This window comes from Lytechinus pictus, chromosome 13 (assembly GCF_037042905.1).
Source record: "Lytechinus pictus isolate F3 Inbred chromosome 13, Lp3.0, whole genome shotgun sequence".
In the NCBI taxonomy this organism is placed as follows: Eukaryota; Metazoa; Echinodermata; class Echinoidea; order Temnopleuroida; family Toxopneustidae; genus Lytechinus; species Lytechinus pictus.
In genome coordinates, this window is record NC_087257.1 from 20,385,800 (window position 1) to 20,407,500 (window position 21,701).

Sequence of the window (21,701 nt, forward strand, 5' to 3'; positions counted from 1 at the left end):
AGTCCATTGTGCGGTGAATAATTCACACACAGTATCAGTTGCGTTGTAGCACGGCGCCTAGACATAATACAGTAACCGTTTCACCTATCATGGCGGGTACCAAATATCTTAGATTGAAACTGTTATTCATATCAGGCGTCTCCTTGGCTGTTGGGAGTGTGTGTTGGCAGTTTACCGTTAATGGAAAAGGACGGATTTGGCAAAAACTAATCACAGGTAGGTCGAAGTTCAGAGATAAACCTAAAAAGTGGGTTAATACATATTATAACAGTTATGTTCTGTATATGTCACTAGGGTGGTAGAAATTTCCTACCTTTTAGTTCAAAATCAATCCCAATGACATAGACCTACAATTAATTATTTAATTAATCGGTTCAGAGTTGGTTAGGGGGATAGGCCTATATGCATTCCAGTGAGCTTTATATTTCTATTGCCAAATTCAGGTGCTGGTCATATAGCTAGGCCTATTATTTTCAGAAATCGTAATGGGCATAACCCATATAAGTGAGCAAGATTAGTGTCAGTGGGCGTGGTTCCGATAACATACAGGAAGTAGATAAGTAGATCGTTAATATTTCAAAGTTTCTTATGTCTTTACACTCTGCAGTGATTGATCGACTTGGACGTTGTTTTTCAGTCTTGTGTAATACGTTTTAGCAGCTTGAACTATATGATATTCAGTAAGAATTGATCCCGTTGAGGTCTACGTGAGCAAAAGAGAGGTCCATCCAATAAAAAGTGTTTTTGGCAGAAAGGAGAAATCCCAACTAGCTTTACGCCGAAATTTCATCGAATTCGCTTAGTAAAATATGAAAGTTATATGACATTTAAAAAAAAATCAATTGTTTTTAACTTATCAGGTATGTGCACAACATAGTGATATGCAAACGAGAGAGTTGATGATTTCACTCACTCATTCTTTTGAATTTTATGGTTTGAATTGTATTTTGCAAAGCAAATTATGACATTGGCCATTCGATCCGCATGTTCAGCAGTTCAGGGAGGAAACAAACTTTATGTCACATTGTAACGGGGAGAAAATCAAAAAGTTTCAATTTTCCTATACAAAAATAATGAAATACAATATAATGTAATACTACGTAATAATAAAGCACCATATAAAAATAGTGAGTTGGTGGCATCATTATTTCCCTAATTTGCATGCCGACCTAGCACGTCGATGAAAGTTTCAGCGTTATGAAGTTTGAGATTTCTCTTTATGTGTACTTTTATGCTGGCGTGGACTTTCCTTTTAAACAGGAACAGAAACTTCCCGTCTTCAGAATCCCCTTATTTCAGTTTAACTCTAATTCCCAGTATACTGTATTCACCTTTGACACACTTCTACCCTACCAAGGAGATATCACCTCTAAGAGATCTCCTTGCTTCTACTACGATGTCGGAAGTATGGCAAGGTCATTCATTATGGGTCATGTGCCTAGGTAAACCGGAACTAAACGCTGTGATTTCTAATGAACCTGACAATTTTACAGAGTAAGACCTGAGAATAACCTTTGCTTAAAGCAAAAAAAAAAAAAAAATGAATCTAGTAAATCCCTTTCATTCCGAATTCCATTAAATATATGAAGTTCTTAATTCTAGATATTAATCTGGTTTGTGGCATGCTTATTTATTATTTATAAAATCATGCCCCTTTCTGGTGTATTACTGTATGCCATCACCGTATCGTCTTAAAATATGTACAATAAACTGTACACAATAAATTCCAAAGCTATTTGTAGATGTTTTGATATAGGTAGTGCAGACTATGATACAATTGAAATTTAACCTACCTAATAATTTGATCTCTTTTCATCCTTCACCCAGGGCTATTTGGGGCAATATATGTATTGCTTGCTGTCATATCATTATGGATGTCTGCAATGCGTATATCGTATGGGCATTGCCTGAAATCAGCGTACACCCAGGTTCTCTTTATAACACCTTTGATGTTGCTCAACTGCTACAGTAAATATCGACCATGTGAAAAGGCTTGGAAGAACCCAAAAAAATCCCAGGAAGAATATCTGAAAAGGATCCTTATGGGAAACATCAACACTGAGTACGTGAAAAGGTTTGGACTTGATTCCGTGACGTCGTTAGCGGAGCTGAGAGAAAAAACACCCTTTGTCGATGTATGAACGGTACAGACCATTTGTGGACCGCGCTGGTAAAGGTGAGAAGGGTATCATGGTCGGAGGAGACGTTGTAAGATTTGCGCTCACCTCAGGAACTACTGGAAAAGCGAAGATGGTGCCATATTCAAAATCTTATCGGAGAATAATATCTGCACTGTTGGGTTTGAACCTACATGCTCGTATAAATTCCTTCGGTTTCAGAAGTCCTCTTCAGCGAGAGATGTTCTTCTATACAGCTCCAAAGCCAAGGTACACAGAGGCTGGCATTCGTATTGGTCCTGCATCTATGATACCCCCTTCCATGAAACCTGCGCTAGTTATCTACTCCACACCTGGAGAAGGCTTCCAGGTTGAAGATCCCGACGACGCCCTATACGTCCATCTCATATTTGGTCTCCGTGACCCAAACTTGCACGCCATGAGCTGTAGCTTTACATCTACAGTGATGTCAGCCATGAAAATGTTGGAGCAACGTTGGCCGGTTATGGTCTGTGATATCATGAACGGGACTGTAACCACGACCAGAGTTCCTGCAGAGATTCATGAAGTACTTTTCCGAGAGATGGGGTATGGAGATCCGGTCCGTGCAGCTGAGCTCAAAAGAGAATTCGAGCAAGGGTTTGAAGGCATTGTCAAAAGACTTTGGCCCTGCTTAAAATTCATACAATGCAGTGATACAGTGGGTATAAAGCAAAGGCTATTGGAAACCTATGCAAAAGGTAAAAATGGCCACTCCCCATTTTTGTATAATTGATCAAACTGTCAGATAATTATTGATTAAATTTCAGTATCGCCGCAGATACGCATTAAAATTCATACAATGCAATGATACTGTGGGTATAAAGCAAAGGCTATGGGAAACTTTTGCGAAAGGTAAGAATTCGATAACATTTATCAAATTAGGGGAAAAGTTTGCTTCCAATTGTTTGCAAACTGCAAGAAATCAATCTACTAAGTTCAGATTTCAACTAAGTGGCTGTGAATCGTTTAAGGAACTGTAAGATTGTGCTTAAGCATCCAAGGACATATTTTAGCTGTGAGCATCATCAAATGTCACTTTCTTTTTCCCTTTTTTATTTATTCATTCAAGGTGTATTGATATTTAGTCGGACCCTTGGTTCCACGGAAGCAGGCATGCTCGCCGTTAATCTATGGCCATTACAGGAAAAGGATGAGTTTGTTCTCTTGCCACATATGTGCGTCTTTGAGTTTATTCCAGAGGATAAGATGTAAGTTAAGATCATAGGATTAGTCATATTTATCACTTCATCTACATATGTGTGGGAGGGTGTGCGTGTGTGTGATTATTATTGAAAAAAATATGTGTATACATATAATACATAACACCAAATTTAACAATGTGAAAGTGATTTCACACTGTGTTCCACGCTGTGGGACGTTGTGATCTTTCCAGTAGGAACTCCTTTGATGGGTCCTGTCTCAAATGACTTAGATGATATTTCGACATTTCCAAACTTCTCCTAGTTTCTCTATCCTTTGGATATTTTATTCAGCTGTTCGTAATTTACGAATGATTTTACACACGACTGGTGATCCTTTCTTGTGCTAAATGATAAATCTCATTGTAGCTGACTTGTCACCCAAGAACAGGTTCCAGTCCTGCGAAAAGGCGTGCTCAACTTTCTGAACAGCTTTTGACATACCCAACAGGTGTCATGGGAAATCAATAGGGAATTTTTGCACCCCGGGCCCCGATGCAGAACTAATTCAACAACATAGAAAATGTTATGTCAAATGCCCTTCATGACAAAGAACAAACAAGACGTTTTTGTCGAAAACTGAATTATCAAAACCTCAGTTTCGTCCTGGACTCTATATACAAAAACGACATACTTGCAGTTTTTCGTCAACTCCGAAACTTGGGACGAAACTGCTATTCCGATTCTCCAATTTTCGACAAAGGCCACCCAGCTGTTCATTGTCATTTGACGAGCATTTTCAATACATTTCCTGTGTTCTTGAACTGCTTCTGCGTCGCGTTGAGAAAACTTCATATTGTTGATGTTGTTGTTCTTAGGCATGATGATGAGCCGAAGACACTCTTCATTGATGAACTTGAAATCGGAGCATCGTACGAGATTGCCATCACACAACTCTTTGGTCTATATCGGTTTCGGTACGGTGACGTCGTTAAAGTGACGCGTTATCACTTCAACACACCCGTCGTACAATTCATGTATAGGTAAGCTGACTTTTTTAAATTCCGAGAAAAGTACCCCACCCCTTTCTCTTTAGTCTCGCTGTCTCTCTTCATGTTCGTTTTGTTCTTGCTGTGTTGTTGTTGTTTTTGGCCTGTATGCTTTCGTTCGATGGAAGAAATGAAATAACTTGAATGTTGATTTAGCTTATACCGTGGGGTAATTTATGGTGCAGTTCATCACTTGAATTTCGGTGATTAGTTCAAGACGAAAACGATTTAATTACCGATAGAAGCCTAAGCCATTTCCTATTAAAAGCGCTTCAATCAGAAATAAATGTCATATTCAACAAAGGTTATATTTTTCCAATGTGGATATTGTTTTGAATATGTTTGATTTAATCACTCACGTTGTTATTTTGGGCGCCATGTGTTAGATATCACAAAATGCAACGAACTTTTATCGCAGCTAATACGCAGGTCAATGCACTTTTGTCTTCCATCTTCACCGTAACGATATTTTGCGGGAATGTGATGCACTCTACAGTTTGGGGCCACCTTCTTACTCCACAGGACACTGATAATGAACCTTTCCTTCAACCTTTACAGATCAGGTCAGATCCTCAACGTCAAATATGAGAAGCTTGACCAAGCCATTGTGAAGAATGCTATACAAGCTGCAGTGAACCATTGGCCCAACGTCACCCTCGACGATTACGCTGTGGCGGAAAGCTTTCTCTTGGATGATCACGGTAATTTTAGTAATTGGTCGCATGTCATAAGGTGGTGAAATTTGGGTTACATCGTAAAAATGGGCAAAATTCATATTTTCAATGCCGGGAATATTAACCCCTTTAAATTTAAACAAATTGTAATCAAATAAAACCATAGTTTTAAGTAATAAGTGGTTTGGTTTCCCATCGGCGGCTATGAAAATAGCAAATTTCAAACGCGTTTTTCTCAAATAGTCCTCTTGCGCAGAAGTATGTAAATAATGATAATAATAATAATTACTTCCATGAATCGCTTTTTCAAAAGTTACAAAGCGCTTTTTGTAAAACTGCCTAGACAAATTCTATGATTTTATATATAAGAACTTATTCTTATAATGTTGCGGGAAACATGAAAAATATACCACTTGAAAATATTATTCAGTACACATCCCATACCTCCTCGCTTCACCCGCTCCATCGCCTGTATCTCGTGTTATACATTCTCCTACCTGTTTTTTCATGTAAGTTTTTCATTGAATAATATTTTTTCACATCAGTAGCTCTGTTGTTCATCTTTAAAATGAGATCTCAACTTGAAAGTGCAAGGAATTGCTGAACTACAGTATGGGGCCTATATTGTCAGCATTTTGAAAAGCTTGACTCCGATGTTTTAGGTACCAGGCCAGCTCATGGCATGTAACCAAGTCAGAACTTTCCGGGGAAAAAAACAGTGTTGCTATTGATCGGGGCCGCATTTTTTAACCATTGAATGGGTAGTGTAGATAATTTGCCAAGCTCAACATGCTCAAGGAAATAAGTGTCACGTGCAAAGGATCTAACCTTGGACCACTTAACTTAGGAATTGTCTAGGAAGCATGCAATCATGTGGAAAAATAACCTTTCTGAAAATTTTACTCTAGGCCTAATCTAGACTAACTCCATTATTAAGTTGATACGGCCTGCCGCGCCGTCCGTTTCAAAAGGAGAACTTCACCCATGAAAAATAAATTTTAATAGATAGTGAAGTGAGTTTTCTATTTATGCAAATCTACTTGTTGTGTGCTGGACAAAGCTATTAAGGGATATATGAAAATGAAAATTGAAGTAGAACTTGAACTTTCATTCATCCAATTGAAATTAAAATCTGAATTTGATTTTGAATTGAAAGTAAAATGAAATCAAATTTGAAATTGAAATTAGCAAGTATGCCGAGGTCGTGGGTGAGGATGTCTCGCCGCGTCAAATAAATTCATTTACGGTGTCTACGAATAGACCATGCGAAAAAAAACTCTGTTCAAATTTTATTTCACAACAGAGGACACAAGAAACAAAATCCTTGATATAAAGACGTTTGTCTCGTTATTGTCTTCATCGTCACCACCACTTGGCAATCAACAACTCAGTTCGCAGCATACACAATTATATTTTATGTGTCCTATTTTTAATCAGTGAGTCGTACTCTTTGTTTATATATATTTTATAGGTAATATAACACGAACTCCCCATTTTTGTTTCTTCTTAGAGAAAGGAGCTAAGCATCTCCCATTCTACATTGTCTTTCTGGAGATCTCTCCTACACCAGGTGACAGTACCTTTGAAAATATCAAACTCAACAAGGTAATACATATCTCTATTTTTTTAATATATATTTTAGACACTCTTGTCAAAGAAAAAGTAAATGAATATGGTGGTGATGGTGGGACAGGTGGTGGTCGTTATTGGTGTGTTCATGGGAGGTGGTGGTGATAGTAGTAGTCATGGTAGTATAAGTCGTACGAACTAAAAAAAATATTGAACCCTGAATACTTATTCCAACCTTTTGGGGTGTAATCTTGCACCCCGAGTTGCAAAAATGCACCTTTTTGTCAATTTGTCATTATTTGCTCCTAGAAATGCTCATTTGCACCCTAAAGTGAGCACATATGAACCGTTCAAGATGCATAATACTAAACATTAAAAAAGGTTCATTTCTCCACTTCATGGCACAGTAATATTTCCCCTACGGCGGCCGTACGGCGAGTCGGAAACAACCGTTTTAACATTTTTTGTAATAACTACATAAGGGTGGTTTGAATAATAATGAATAAAACGGCCGCCGTAGGAAAAATGGGAGTGCAGCATAAAGGTGCACAAATGAGCAAACTCCTAATGTTCAAAACTGAACCGCTATTTCTTAGTGTGTAGTAGTAGTAATAATTGTAGTAGTAGTAGTAGTAGTAGTAGTTGTTGTAGTAGTAGTAGCAGCAGCAGTAGTAGTAGTAGTAGTAGTAGTAGCAGTAGTAGTAGTAGTAGTATAGTAGCAGCAGCAGCAGAAGTAGTAGTAGTAGTAGTAGTAGTAGTAGTAGTAGTAGTAGTAGTAGTAGAAGTAGTAGAAGTAGTCGTAGTAGTAGTAGTAGTAGTAGTAGTAGTAGTAGTAGTAGTAGTAGTAGTGGTAGAATGGTAATTTTACTAGCCGTATCATATTGGTCTTCTCGTACTCGTTCCCCATGGAAATCAGTAGAAATTAATGACAAAAAGGAGGGAATGTTCAGTGAAATTCTACAATGACAATACCGTTGCGGTGACCGTTGCGAATGTGTATGTTAACATTGACAGTAAATACCCATTGTTTGAGTCCAACACATTTATTCGATATTTATTATTTTACTTTAAGTATCCCAGCTCACCCTTATCAATAACGAGTCTTCGCAATTGCAATAGTAAATATATTAGAAATGCCCGTCAAATCACAATAAACAGCTGAGAAGTCTTTGTCGAAAATTGGTGAACAGGGAGAGCTGATCATCGTAAAATTCTGAGCTTACGAAATATTGCAAATACGTCGTTTGTCCAGAGTCCCGGACGGCCCTGCTGTTTTAATTCACCAATTTTCGGCAAAGACTGCTTTTGACAATAGATTCTCTACGTTCCAGAAAGCGTCTAACTCCCTTTTATCTTACCTCCAGGTCGATGAGGAACTTCGTCAACATTCTTCTACCTACAATATGTTCCGAGAAGATGGCAGCATAGCACCCCCTCTGGTTCATATCGTGAAACCCGGCACATTTGATCGTCTCTATCATTTTATCCTGGACAACAGCACAACCACAGCTAACCAGTACAAGGTGCCTAGAAAACTACGTACGAAAGAAACTCTGAAACTGATGCAAGACAACTCCGTACACAGCAATGAAGTTTGAATTGGGACTGATATATTATGGTATCACTATCAAGTGCATTTAGTTTGCAACCTAATGTTTATATATCTCGGTATGCTTTTTAGGACATCCTAAGGTTAATCATATATACCGAAGTATGTATATGCAAATAAAAGTCAATGAATTCGTTAAACGGAAAGTTCATCCTGACGATAAATGTGTTTTGATAAAAGACAAATAACAGAGAAAAAATAGGCTGAAGGTTTGATGAAAATCCGTCAAAAAATAATCGTATGGCTTTCGAGAATTTTTAAAGTAACCTCATATGCGAGCGGCCGCCCAATATGTCATGTAATATACTGAAAATATTGTTCTCATTTAAGATATGAGATGAAGTTCCAAGTGACAATTAAAGCATAGGTGTATCATTTATAATATTCTGGAAAATGCATTTTATGGAATTTATTTTAAAAAATAACCAAGGGGAAGTTGCTAGTATGTGACTTCACAAAAACAAAATTTTTAAAATCCATAACTCTGTTAACCCTTGATGGATGTTTAAAAGTTTTTCGCCAATATGATTATTTTGTTTGTTTCTCTTATTTAAACGAAAGTCCCGCCCGGATGAGCATCCTCTTTAATTAATCATTTTTCAGGCCCCCCTGCCCCTTCCTCATGGATAAAGTCGAAAATATGGAATGAACAAAGTAGCTTTTTTTATATTATATATGTATGTATAAATTTACGGTATGTATGGGATATAAACAGGGTGTATTTTCAATTTAGCGTGACATTTCATTTCACTTATTATTTCCATTTCCAACTCTTACAATAATTTTTTTCCATTTTGATACAAACGATATAAACATATATATAGCAAAATTTTACGTACAATATTTACAGAGCTAATATGATAAACGGGTTGGAATGGAATGTACTGATACAAAAGTGGAGCTTGTAGAGCACAGCTTTCCATTAAAAACATAGCCTTATAAATAGAATACACCAAATGATATAAATTCAAGTACCTCAAAGAGACAACTTGAGCAACAACAGTTATATGGATATTATAAAAGATAAATCAGAAAAGGGAAATGTAAAGCGAGATCTTGCCTATGCACTCACAACGAAGCTCAAAACGAAATTCAATTGTGTGTGTGGGTGTGTGAGCGCGCACGCGTGTGTATACATATTCCTATCCATGCCATATATCAAGCAACAAATATGTGTGTGAATGTATTTTTATATCATTTTCCTTTTCCTAAAATATGTAATATAATCACTAGACATATTCTTGTGGAATAAATATAAAAACAAATTTGTTTGCATTACGACTAAGATTACGTAATGAAAGCGTCTGTAATTGAGTTCATTATGAAGGTCAATTGTTCATAAATTTTATTAGAATATTTGAATTAAGTGAAATAGAGTAAATGAAGACTGTGTATATGTATATATATATATATACATATATATATATATATTATATATGTATGTATATATATTGAATGTGAGAAAATATATATTTACAATAACTTTGGCAACTCTTGTTCATTTCTGTTATTCATATTGTGTTTTGTTCCTACTTACTTTGTCAATTTGTTTGAAATGAAGAAAAAAATAAATTCAATCAATCAATCAAAAACTCTTGTATTTAAACAAGTCATGTTGTGAAAGAAATGAATGAAGAGAACGATGGTAGGCGTAGCTCAAAATCAAAATTCCCCAGAGCTATCTGCCCTTTCGAAAAATTGGTGATGCCGAACAAATGTTTCTGCCGGGAATCGAACCCGGGCCCCGAGCTTTGAACGCCGGTGCCTTAACCACTAGACAACAGAGACGGGTTAGTTGCTAGGGCAACCCCGATCCGATTGACCGTCAGATAGACAAATTTTCGACACCACCAATTAAATTTCCGTTGTCGGGTGTGAGTGAGTTTTGAACAGTGACAAGCCGCCATGCCTCAGCTGGACCAAATCTATTGCTCAGCTACACCACATGTATGAGACAAATTATACAAATATAAGAAAATTACATATGTACAACAGCTTTGGCAACTATATATATCATCAAAGGAGGCCGATAACATCTCCAGTAGTTAATTTAACCGATGTGTTGGCTCAGTTGAAAGAGCGTCCGTCTTACAACCGCGAGGTGGGGGGTTAAAATCCCTGCCCCACTTCAGACGAAAAGATGTTCAAAGATGGGAGTCGCTGCTATCCTGTTTGGCGATCTGGCGCTGCACAGCGGCTGCAGAGCCCACGATCAATTTCGGAGAATTTTATTTCATGTTTATTTCGAAAAATGAAATATGGATTTTCATTGTTTTTAAATCTACAATAGACCTTATAAACATATAATAATAGTAATAATGATAACAATGATAAAGGTATATTTACCCAGGGTAGCCACTTCAGTTCCGAAAGCTGTTCTCCCAGCGGGCCATGCTTTTTTTATTACCACGGCTTTAGCTTGGCTACTTATAGGCGCTCAAGCATTCAACGAATTTCTTCCTACCGGGTACCCATTCACCTTACCTGGGTTAAGTGCAGCACAATGGGGGTTAATTTCTTGCTGAAAGAAAACACGCCACGGCTCGGAATCGAACCCACGTTCCTCAGATTGAAAGACGAGAGTCATAACCATTAGACCACAACGCCCCCACATTTACCATTTCCGTCCTCGCGCCCTCCATCTTAGAGGCTGATGGCATTTGCCTTTCATGCAATGGTGATCTGCAGCTGGCACATCTCTGACAACTGCATTTAACCCATTGACAACTGGAACCGGGTTATACCTGAACAAAGTCATGGGCATAACAGAATTAAGTATTCAACTGGTTAAGCGTATTATTATATCCTCTGTGAGGGGAGGTATGAGATTATGATGTGATATGCATAAGGTCTCTCTTCAATCTTTCTGATCGAATAAGGTCGGGATCTTTTTCTATTCCATGACCATTACTTAGTCATGCCCTCGGGCGCTACACTCCCACTCGTTCGTATTTAAGGTTGAAGTATATGCCTACTGAAAAACAGATTTTCCACTACATTTGGTATAGATTGAAGATATATAGTATGCAAAACCGAAATAATTTAATACATAAAATGAGTAAAAATGAAGGTTTTTTTTATTTACTGTAGAGGGAACAAAAAACGGAAGATACCATTTGTATAAGACGAGATATCAATACTGTGAGTAGATGTTGTATGGATCTATATGTTTTGTATCGCCTGCATGCAGAAACCAGATCAGACGCTTTTCCGACAACCAGCGTTAAGTTGGATGTTGGGTTAGCTCTATTGCAATATTGAAGATAATAACGGGTGTATCGTTAAACAATAATGTGAGGATAAATATGGAAAAATTTTAGGACCAGAAGAAAAAAATAACAAAGACAGATAATGTATCGGATAATCCGCAATAATCAGTTAAATACAGTGTAAACAAGAGGGAACCCAAAATACTTGCTTTCGTCACACCACCATTCATATTGCACAGATTAGAAGAACTGTCGTTTCGAAAGAAAATTTGTTTTCCTTAGTCATGGTTAGAAGATTAGTTTGTTAATCCCTCCAAGGTCTTCTCATCTTTACCGTAATGCGAAAGTTTATAACGTAGAATTCGTGTGGTTTATCACACTGTGAGGGGATTTCGTCCAAAGAGAGAGCCACTCCTCATCACCAAGCAAACCTTCAAAACTTATAAAGAATGCGAAGATAATAGTTCGTTATATGGGGGCCGTCATGGTGTAGTGGCTTTGACGCTCGTGTTTCAGTCTGAGGGTTCAATTCCCATCATATTCCCAGTTATGGCGTGTTTTCCTTCAGCAAGAAATTTACCCTCATTGTGCTGCACTCAACCCAAGTGAGGAAAACGCGTTTAAATCGACAGTAGATGCAATATCAAAACAAAGCGAGCGATCAAGTTACTATTCAAACTTTATACTATGTTCAATCATGCTAGAATGTATTTCATTAATTTATGCGCACACCATATTTTGTCGTATAAACAAGCTATTAATGTTAATTTACTTACTGTTTAAGCAAGTGAGTCGCATCGCTGAACAAGCATCGCTGTATCTGGCTTTCCATCTCGCTGAAGGTCAAGTCCACCATAATTATTACCAACTTATGAGCTGGGAAGTTCCACGCAAACCCGATTGAAATAGGCTGAATATCATCAGCTTCATCAGAGAAATTTGCTTGACCGAAATTCCATTCAGAACATGCCGGAATTTTCGATCTCTTGCTTTAATTTTAAAATTTACTCTACATTTTCAAATCTTTAAGATTGTCATTATGGAGCCTTTTTTTGATAATATAGGATAATCATCTGGCAAAAATGAGGAAAAAATAGAGATGTTTTAGCGATGAAGATCATTGGTCGTTTTCATATCATTTTAAAACAATGGATAAGGGGAAGGGTGGAGGTTGTATTTCACGAATCGCTTTGACCACTCTAGGTTATGTTGATCATGCAATCCTACACTGAAAAAACGTCGGTGTTAATTTGACACCAGCCTGGTACCTATGTATCGGTCCACACCAGAGAAGCGTTGAAACAATATTAGTTTAACACTAATTGGTGTTGCTTAAATGCCAAATTGGTGTTAGCCTAACGCCAAACCGGTGTTGTTTCAACACCTCTGTGGTGTGGACCGATATAGATACCAGGCTGGTGTTAAATTAACCTCAGCGTTTGTGCAGTGTACAGCAAAGAGCCCAGTGATTAAAATTTTAGTAGGTCCATGATTCAAAACACTTCTTACTCCTTTTTTGTTAAAATGCATTTTTTTATTTTGATATTAATTAGATAATCTTTTTTTACAATTATCAGAGGGGGGTCACCAACCGATTCTACAAGGACTAGAGCAAGTGTACATTCGCGTCTGTATTGTTTTTTACTGTGTACTAAATATATCTACATGTATATGTCACTTAATGGCAAATGTATTTTGTAACAACATAATCTAAAAAATAATGATATAATAACATAATACAATAATAATAATAACAACAACAGCAACAACAATGATTGATAATGAAAAATGTCCATTAGACATGTTAGATATTATAACACGTGTCAGCATAAGGAGCTGGGAGTACTCATTCGAATGAAGGGCTTGCGTTTTTTCTGTTTTATAATTGCATTTTTTCATCATAAAATTTCTTTTGAATGACACTCTATTCTTAACAGTTTACCAAGCTGGAGCGAGCAAACAATCTTTGTCATTCATCAACGTTTCACAATTTTGGATGAACAGATACATATTTGAAAAGAATAAAGAGTCAACCTGACCTACAGCGAGTGTAAATGTGTTAGGTATAGAGACTCGACATGATTCAAAATTTCTAGTTAAATATAGATTCAGGGTTATGGTACAGGCAACTTTTTTATTCATAAAGATGGTGCATTTACATTAAGACCACTTTCAATGTGCATCCATTAGCTGTCAATCACAATCACTGTTTTCATATAATAGGCTAAAAGCCCATGCCACATAACCCACATACACACACACCCTAACGCTTTCTTTTTTAACATTTTTATTAAGGGTTTCATAAAGAAATCAATTACATCAATTCAAGGTATGTAGATAATTACAACAAATTTTCATTTTGGGTTAACAACAGTCTACTTTTTTTTACCAACCACTGAAGCAAATTTTAATGGAATGAAATGTCTAATATATAAATAAAAATCAAGGATTTAAAATAAACCCAACATTCGACTGGTCACTATCCACAGCCGATCTGGATTTATTTTAAATCCTTGATTTTGAGAGTGATATATATATATATATATATATATTTATTCTGAGAAAACAGACAAATACAAATTTTCACACTCTCACAACACACACATCCACGCATACCCTCCCTCGGCTCACCAATAAAAAAATATATGGATCTTGTCTATCGAAACTCTGAATCGACATTTGATCATTGTGATTTACTTTCACATATGAGTATGAAATGTAGATTATTTTGACAACTATTATGGTATGAAAGTTCTTTTGTAGAAAAGGAAGTATATTGTAGGGAAAATACTAATCTCAAGTGGTCACAAAATCCTAGTCTTTCCGGAAAGGTTGATTAAAATGGACAGAATTAAATCACAAACAAATCGAAGGTATAAATTGATGTCATTTCTGATAAGCAATATTCAGATATTTGCACATTACACAAAACATCAACGGTGGCCAATTAGGGTATGCAAATGATTTCACATGCACACTAACTATTTCCAACCCTAACCATTTTATGTGACATGTCAAATATTTCAGTTCTTTGCTATAATAAGGTATAAGTTGGTTCGATTCCATATGGAAATGTAAAATCGTTATTATTATCAATGATTTCTTTTTATTTGGATGACCTAATCATGCTAATTATCATCAAAACCATAAAGATTCAAATGTCTGATATTTCTTATCATAAAGTAAAAAGGAAATTGAGAATGTATGACATCATTAGCTTTCTCTCTCGTGTACACAATCATATTTTCTGTGAAAATAAGTAAACTTTAAATTGCCGTAATTTTCTGTTTCATATTCGACTTCGATGAACTCGGTGCTATGATTATTCAATTCTCCCCCCTTCCCTATTTCTTTCAATCATTTTTTTTTTGGGGGAGACTTTGGCGTTTAAATAAGTTATGGAAAATAAGTATATACAATAGTAAAACTAAGTAACATTTATCAATAACGCTTGGAAAATCATGTACATAAAGAAAAACGCATAATAACCTTTTTTCTATTTGATTAATGTTAAAATGATAATTTCGAGAAATTTAAATTTGATTCTTTTTTGAGTGATGAAAAACGATAATAATCGGATCAGAACCGCGATTTGTGTCTTTTAGCATGTTAGACCAGGGCCCCGTTGTACAAAGAGTTACGATTGATCCGATCAATCGTAACTCTATGGAAATCCATCAGTGTCATAATTTTTTCTACAGGAAATTTGCAAAATGTCCTTTGTAATTAAAGGAGAACACCCCAAATTGTCAAGAAATCAATGAATTTATGGATATGCATTCATATCTAGAATTTTTTTAAACAAACATTCATTTCGTATGTTGACTTTGCTGGCTTGCCATAGTTACGATTGATCGGATCAATCATAACTCTTTGTACAACGGGGCCAGGATTATTTCCTTCATAATCTATGTACGAAGGATATAAACCTGAACTTCCAATTTTTCAACGATGCTTTTTTGTAATATTCAAAGATAACATACATTTACAGCAATACAGTGAAAAGTATTCGGAACATGACGCAGTTGTATTTAGTGTGTCTCGGTCGGATTTATTATGAATCACTCATTACCATGGCAACCATATTGGCAAAAAATATATACATCAAAATGGGTATTAAGATAAGTATAAGGAGGACCGAGGTCGAATCTCAATAGCAAGAAAAAAGATGAGAAACTCAAGTCTCTTCCACTAAAAGTAGATAATCAACTATAAATATATAAGATAAGACGTAAAAAGCATTTTATTTCAAATCGTGTGCAGGTAATGTCTCGGAACCTATTCATTACGTCTTATGTTCGCTGTAGAAGACGAAAGTACATCGTAGGTTGATATTTTCGAAGCAGATAATTCAGGGGTTAACATCTTAAGTATCATTATTTTTATGTCATGCGGCCTAAAATTATATACGTGCCTTACCAATGTTCTCTCTTATCTCCTGTAAACACGAATCAAAGTTGCAGTGAAAAAAAAAGTTTTGAATTAAAATATATGAAAGTGCATCATTGCGAGGTATGACAATGCCAACAAATAATGACAAAAAGGGTTTGATATTTTTTTTAACTAAATTACAGTACTCTGGCCTTTGTCGCGTACTCTTGTGACCGGGCTTGTGACACAGGAAGAGTCGTGGTGTAGTGGTTCTGACTCTCGCATTGTAATCAGTTGTGTGTCCGAATCCTATACCACGGCCTAGCGTCCTTTGGCAAGGCGTCAATCCACACTCTCCACCGGTTCCAGGTGCTAAATGGGCACTCAGTAGGATGTGAAGTTCATTGCAGCTTGTCCAGTATAGTGTGCCTAAATTGCGACAGACTGGAATACTCCGCAGGGAGTGGAATATGTGCATAGTCCCGATTGAATCCGATGACCGGGGTAATGATAATCTGTAACCAGATTGATATTATTTTTACAAGGAGGTGAAAAACGTAAATAAGGCTTGATAAATATTTAACTACAATAGTTAGCATACAACATGTACACTAAAAATGATATTACTGTATATTGCTTCATATTAAAACGTGCATTTTAGAAAACTTCACCACAAAACCAATATCTGCCAAGGATATTTATCATGCTTATTATTCGTGCACTAGATTGAGAAACCGAAATCAAATCTCAATTAAGTCCGCGAGGAGAATACTATTATAGTTGGGGAAACTAGGCTTCTTCAAAATAACTGCATCGGTTTATTATTGATTGAATAATATATTTGGAGTGTAATTAAGCTTGTTTATAATCATACCAAATTGCAATATATTCAAAATAGAATGCCATACAACCGCTCAGATATTTATTTTCTTATATATTTCATTGTTTAAAAGGTAATTACTATATACATGATCGATACTTTTCAGTGAAGATAATTTATTGATTCTTGTTTATTTTTCTTGATTAATAAATATACGCATAAACTTTACGCTTATTGTTTGTGTGAATGCTTTTGTCTCTGTTTCAGCTGATTATTATCCCCTGACTTGGCGCAAATGGGTCTTGACACTTTTTCAAACAATGGCTGTTGTGCATTCAATCATAACAACAATACTGAAACAATTTTACCAAGTGACAAAGGAATATTTTCTCTATCCACACAGTCATGCTCTATCCCACATTTTCTTAATCAAAAATACTTAATTTTAAAAAGTTTAACATTTTTTTCTGACACGCACTCTAGTCTTTACTCAGGAGGAAAGTCTTTTTCAACGGAACGTGAAACATCTTCTGCACATCGCATTTAACTCCTGCCTGTACACTTTCAATCGAAGGGCAAATAAGAACGGATTGACGCAAGAATTCATAGTAGCCAAGAATATAAGAAACATATACCAATTTGATAAGAAATTGATTTTTACTCCAAGAGTATAGGAAAGGAACGCCCACTGATTCGGAGACCAGCAGAAGAGATAGAGAAGATACATGAAGAGGAGAACTCTGGTTGTATTGCGTCTCTGAAGATTTGCTCTAGCAGCTACTTGGTGTGGTTTAACTCGCTCTCTGAGGGCGATATTCATCCCTGTTGATCTTCCTGATTCCTTGTCCGATGGGAGCTGTTCCTGAGGCATTTTGCAATCTGCATTCGGAACTTGTAACTGTGAACTTTTCATCTCTGCACCACCTGATTTTGGACTATCACCAATTCCTTTGACTCTATACACTTCAGCGGTCTCATGGCTAGTGCCTACAGAGTCATGGGCTGCTGATGAACTCTCTGCTACAGAAGTCTTGGGGATCTGCAAGATTGTGGGGAGGTGGAGCTGCCCCGTCCCTCGTTCTATTGCCACTTTATTCAGCTTCCTAAATTTTACGATGATGGCTGCAAAGGAATAGGTCATGACGCAGACGGGGAAAAAGTACTCCCAGATGAATAGCATAACAAGAATCACTTTGTGCTTGGCGACAAACCGACATTGGTGGTCAGCAGTAGCTTCATAGTGAAAAATTACATTTAAGACTTGAAAGGCGGGACCGAGTACCCAAACAGAAGCTATGAACAAGCCTAAAAGTCGCTTCTTAAAGTTCCTTGAATACCAGATTGGGTGAACCACTGCAAGATAACGCTCTATCGACAAAGCCACCATGTTGAAGGTTGACACAGCGAAACATCCAAAGACAATCACCAATGAGTTCCAAAAGTAGCAATAGAGAATTTCCGCTACTGGAGCCTTCACCGATGTCCGTATACCCCCGATGTCGGCCGTGGTGGCAGCCATGAGCAGGGTGGATGCAACGCCGTCGACCACGGCTTGGTTGACGATGAGGAGATTGGTGTTGTTTCGGACGGAACGACGACAAAGAAGGACAACACATGTTAGGTTTCCGAACAAACCTGTGAGGCCAATGATGATCTGACATACTTGAGGCCAACTAACAGTTTCTTGGTTGGATTCCTGCATATTCGTCGGTAAAACGGAGTCGTTGTCGAAAAGCCTCGGCGACGATTCGACCGTACTACCAGACTCCATCCCTACATTTACTTCCACGTCAAAAAAAGAACTGCAAATAATTGCCAATCCGATTATTGACTGTTCTTCGTACTCGGTGATCAAAACTATAGCGACCTTAACGACGAGTGTAATAAAAGCTGATGTTACAAGTGAGTATTCTGCCAGAAAAATTGCTCATCCCACGACTTATAAACAAAATTATCATCCTCGAAGCTGTCTGCACTTCATGGCGGTTTGCGCATGATTTACATCACAATTAAAAAATGTGTACAGAAGATGAAGGGCATGAGTTCGTGCATATTAAGTGATTGGCAATGAGCTCGGAAACGATATAATTGGAATTCAACCCCCCCCCCCCCTTCCCTTGTGCCCTATCAAATCATATTCTGAAGTTGAGTATGAATTTATATCTGTTATTAAGCTACATCCGTTCATTAATTTAATCAAAAGAGAAGATTATCTCAAGGTTTTTTTTTTCGGGGGTATTATCAACATCAAAGTGCAGAAGGAATTCAACTTTGACCAACTTTTCAAGCTTTTTTTTTTCCATTACTCTTACCACCCCCCCCCCCCCACACACACACACTTGTTTGCTGTTTACTTATCTATTTTAATTTTCATGACCGATTCATGCATGACGTGCTAATTAATAAACTTGGATTTAATTAATGAGGTGGCATAAACGACCTTTACATGATGTCATATAAACTTTAATACAGTAGGTATATTAGCGATTTTTATTCTAATGGTTCAAGATCATAAAGGATCGTAAAATGTGAGAAATTTATAGCGTTTTAGTTTTTTTCAGAAAGGGGTTTATCTGGCCCGTGCTTCCTATTTGAGAGCCTTAAAAAATATAAGTTAGTGGGAAATATTGTGCATACGCAAGTGACGACATTTTTTTCTTCTTTTTTTTGGTTTGTTTTGTTTTAATGTTCCAGACAATAATCACCATCAATCTGGAGTGAAGACTTACATACATACATACATACATACATACATACATACATACATACATACATACATACATACACACATACATACATACACACACACGCACACCCTTACATACATTAAATATTTATACAGCGCCTTTCCATTATCATGCTCAAAGCGCTTTACAAGAATATGACAAAAAGTAAAATTCTACTCTCCAAGTGTTTATTTAGATTTATGGAGGAGCTTGTTTAAAGTTTATGAACAAGGAAGGAAGGAAGGAAGGGAGGGAGGGAGGGAGGGAGGGAGGGAGGGAGGGAGGGAGGGAGGGAGGGAGGGAGGGAGGGAGGGAGGGAGGAAGGAAGGGAGGAAGGAAGGAAGGAAGGAAGGAAGGAAGGAAGGAAGGAAGGAAGGAAGGAAGGAAGGAAGGAAGGAAGGAAGGAAGGAAGGAAGGAAGGAAAGAATGAATTGATGAATGAACGAATGAACAAATGAATATATGGAATGAGGAATGAACGAACGAACGAGTGAATGATTAATGAATAATATAGGATTTGTATAGCGCATGTATCCACCTTGCTATATAGGTGCTCAAGGCGCTCCTATATTACCCCGGCTAAGCTAGTCTACCGATTCTGGTGCGCACAGCTTTTTGAGGAAGTACTTCCTGTCGGTACCCATTTACCTCACCTGGGTCGAGTGCAGCACAGTGTGGATAAATTTCTTGCTGAAGGAAAACACGCCAGGGCTATAGGATTCGAACCCATGGCCCTCTGTTTGAAAGGCGAAACCACTAGACCACGACGCACCCGCGTCGAATGAATTAATTAATTAATCAATGTATCAAGTAGGCCTAATCAATAACTGATTAAGTAATCAACTTAATGTGACTACCTATGACTTTTAATTAAATGCGTTGGTTTCCATCAGATAGATGGCGGATGTGAATAGGTGAGGAGAACCATTATTAACACGAATAACATTGTGGCCATCAAGCATTATCGCGTGCCATATGTAAACTTACAACGGCAGTTTAATTTCTGATCTTTCACTTAAACCTTTATCATGTGCATGTTGCAGACAATTATTATTTCCATTGGGTCAACACTACTGTGAGATCGGTGGGGAAATATTGAAAGAGTACGCGCTTGAAAATCATTTGAGATGTGTCAATTAAAAGAGTAATAATGCCTACCTTAACAAACATCAAGCACAAAGCAGGCTTGAATTCTACACTGTGTAATGCAATATGATCGTGGGTAAATGAAGATGATTGAAATTATGATTGTTGCACTTTTCCAACGTTTCTTGGTAACAAATCATAGCAGCAGTGCTCATATACCCCCTCCCCTCCCACACTCACGCCATTTATTTGGTTACAATTCAAGGACCCAAAATCAAGAACGCATTGTCAATTTTCTGCAAAATTTCCTAAAGTTTGGCTCGGTAAAAGACAATCATTTACCAACAATATTTGAACCAGTTTATTATTGAATTATATGAATTTGTTTGTCCTGTAATAGTAGATGGGATAAAGGGAAATAAACGAATCTTCGCGGATGTGTATACAGTATTACCCAACTGCTAACATTAGGCCTAAACTTGTTTTGATAGGACAACCAATGAAAATGAATGTGTTTTGGGTTTGGGTCATTTCTCGTATTGATGAGTTTCTTTTGTTATTGATGTGGAAATTGGGAATTATTTAGTTTATGTGTATTATATCAATGAACTTTTAATCCATTAGAATACCATCAAGGATGTGAATAGGCCTAATAGCAGGATTGGAGCCAGGGTACTATGTCGTTACGGATAGGAGGAACTCAAATTACGTAAACTTTCTAAAGTGAATAGCAGGAGCTACACGACCAAGACCTCACTTTTTTATACTCTCTTCCTTTATTTTATTTTAATTATTCCATTACTTTTTCTCCCTTTTTCGCTTCTTGAAAATCACAGGGGGGGGGTCAGAGTCCCCCTGCCATCCCCCTGAGTCTTGTATGAATAAACCCCCATTGATGTTTGATACAAATGTCATACAACCAACTAGGATGGCCGGAGTTTTAGTGGTGTAAACCTCTAAATTATTTCCCCTTAGACACGCGGCTTGAATATCAAACAACAATAATATATATATAATATAACGATTTAGTTTATAGTGAGGCCATAGAGGCAACCTCCTCCAGGTCGTGTGGTATAGTGGTTAGAGCATCGGACCCATAATCGCAAGGTTGTGAGTTCGAATCCTCACTCTACCGTTGTCTCCACGTTGAGAGAAAGGTCCGATAAGGTCAGCCACTATGACTGATTAAACTAGACGTAAAATGTTTCCTAGAAAATTGGTTAGATACCAGCTTGGCGTTTACCAGGAAAACGCTTTCCTGCCTAGTTCCTACCGGAGTTACCATGAACA

At 37.2% G+C, this 21,701-nt stretch overlaps 1 protein-coding gene and 1 pseudogene across 1 annotated transcript; one reads left to right on the forward strand and one right to left on the reverse strand.

Moving 5' to 3' along the window:
- Positions 1-9,561, forward strand: LOC129274633 (uncharacterized; annotated as a pseudogene).
- A 7,546-nt stretch (positions 9,562-17,107) lies between these two features.
- LOC135156306 (cholecystokinin receptor-like) lies at positions 17,108-18,370 on the reverse strand. Its single transcript, XM_064108261.1, has one exon. It carries the CDS (start codon positions 18,368-18,370, stop codon positions 17,108-17,110), a length of 1,263 nt encoding a protein of 420 aa, XP_063964331.1.
- Positions 18,371-21,701: the final 3,331 nt, after the last annotated feature.

What these genes read in the sequence shown, in the direction of transcription:
- LOC135156306 (XM_064108261.1), bottom strand. Translation starts at nt 18,370, where the DNA reads ATGGAGTCTGGTAGTACGGTCGAATCGTCGCCGAGGCTTTTCGACAAC.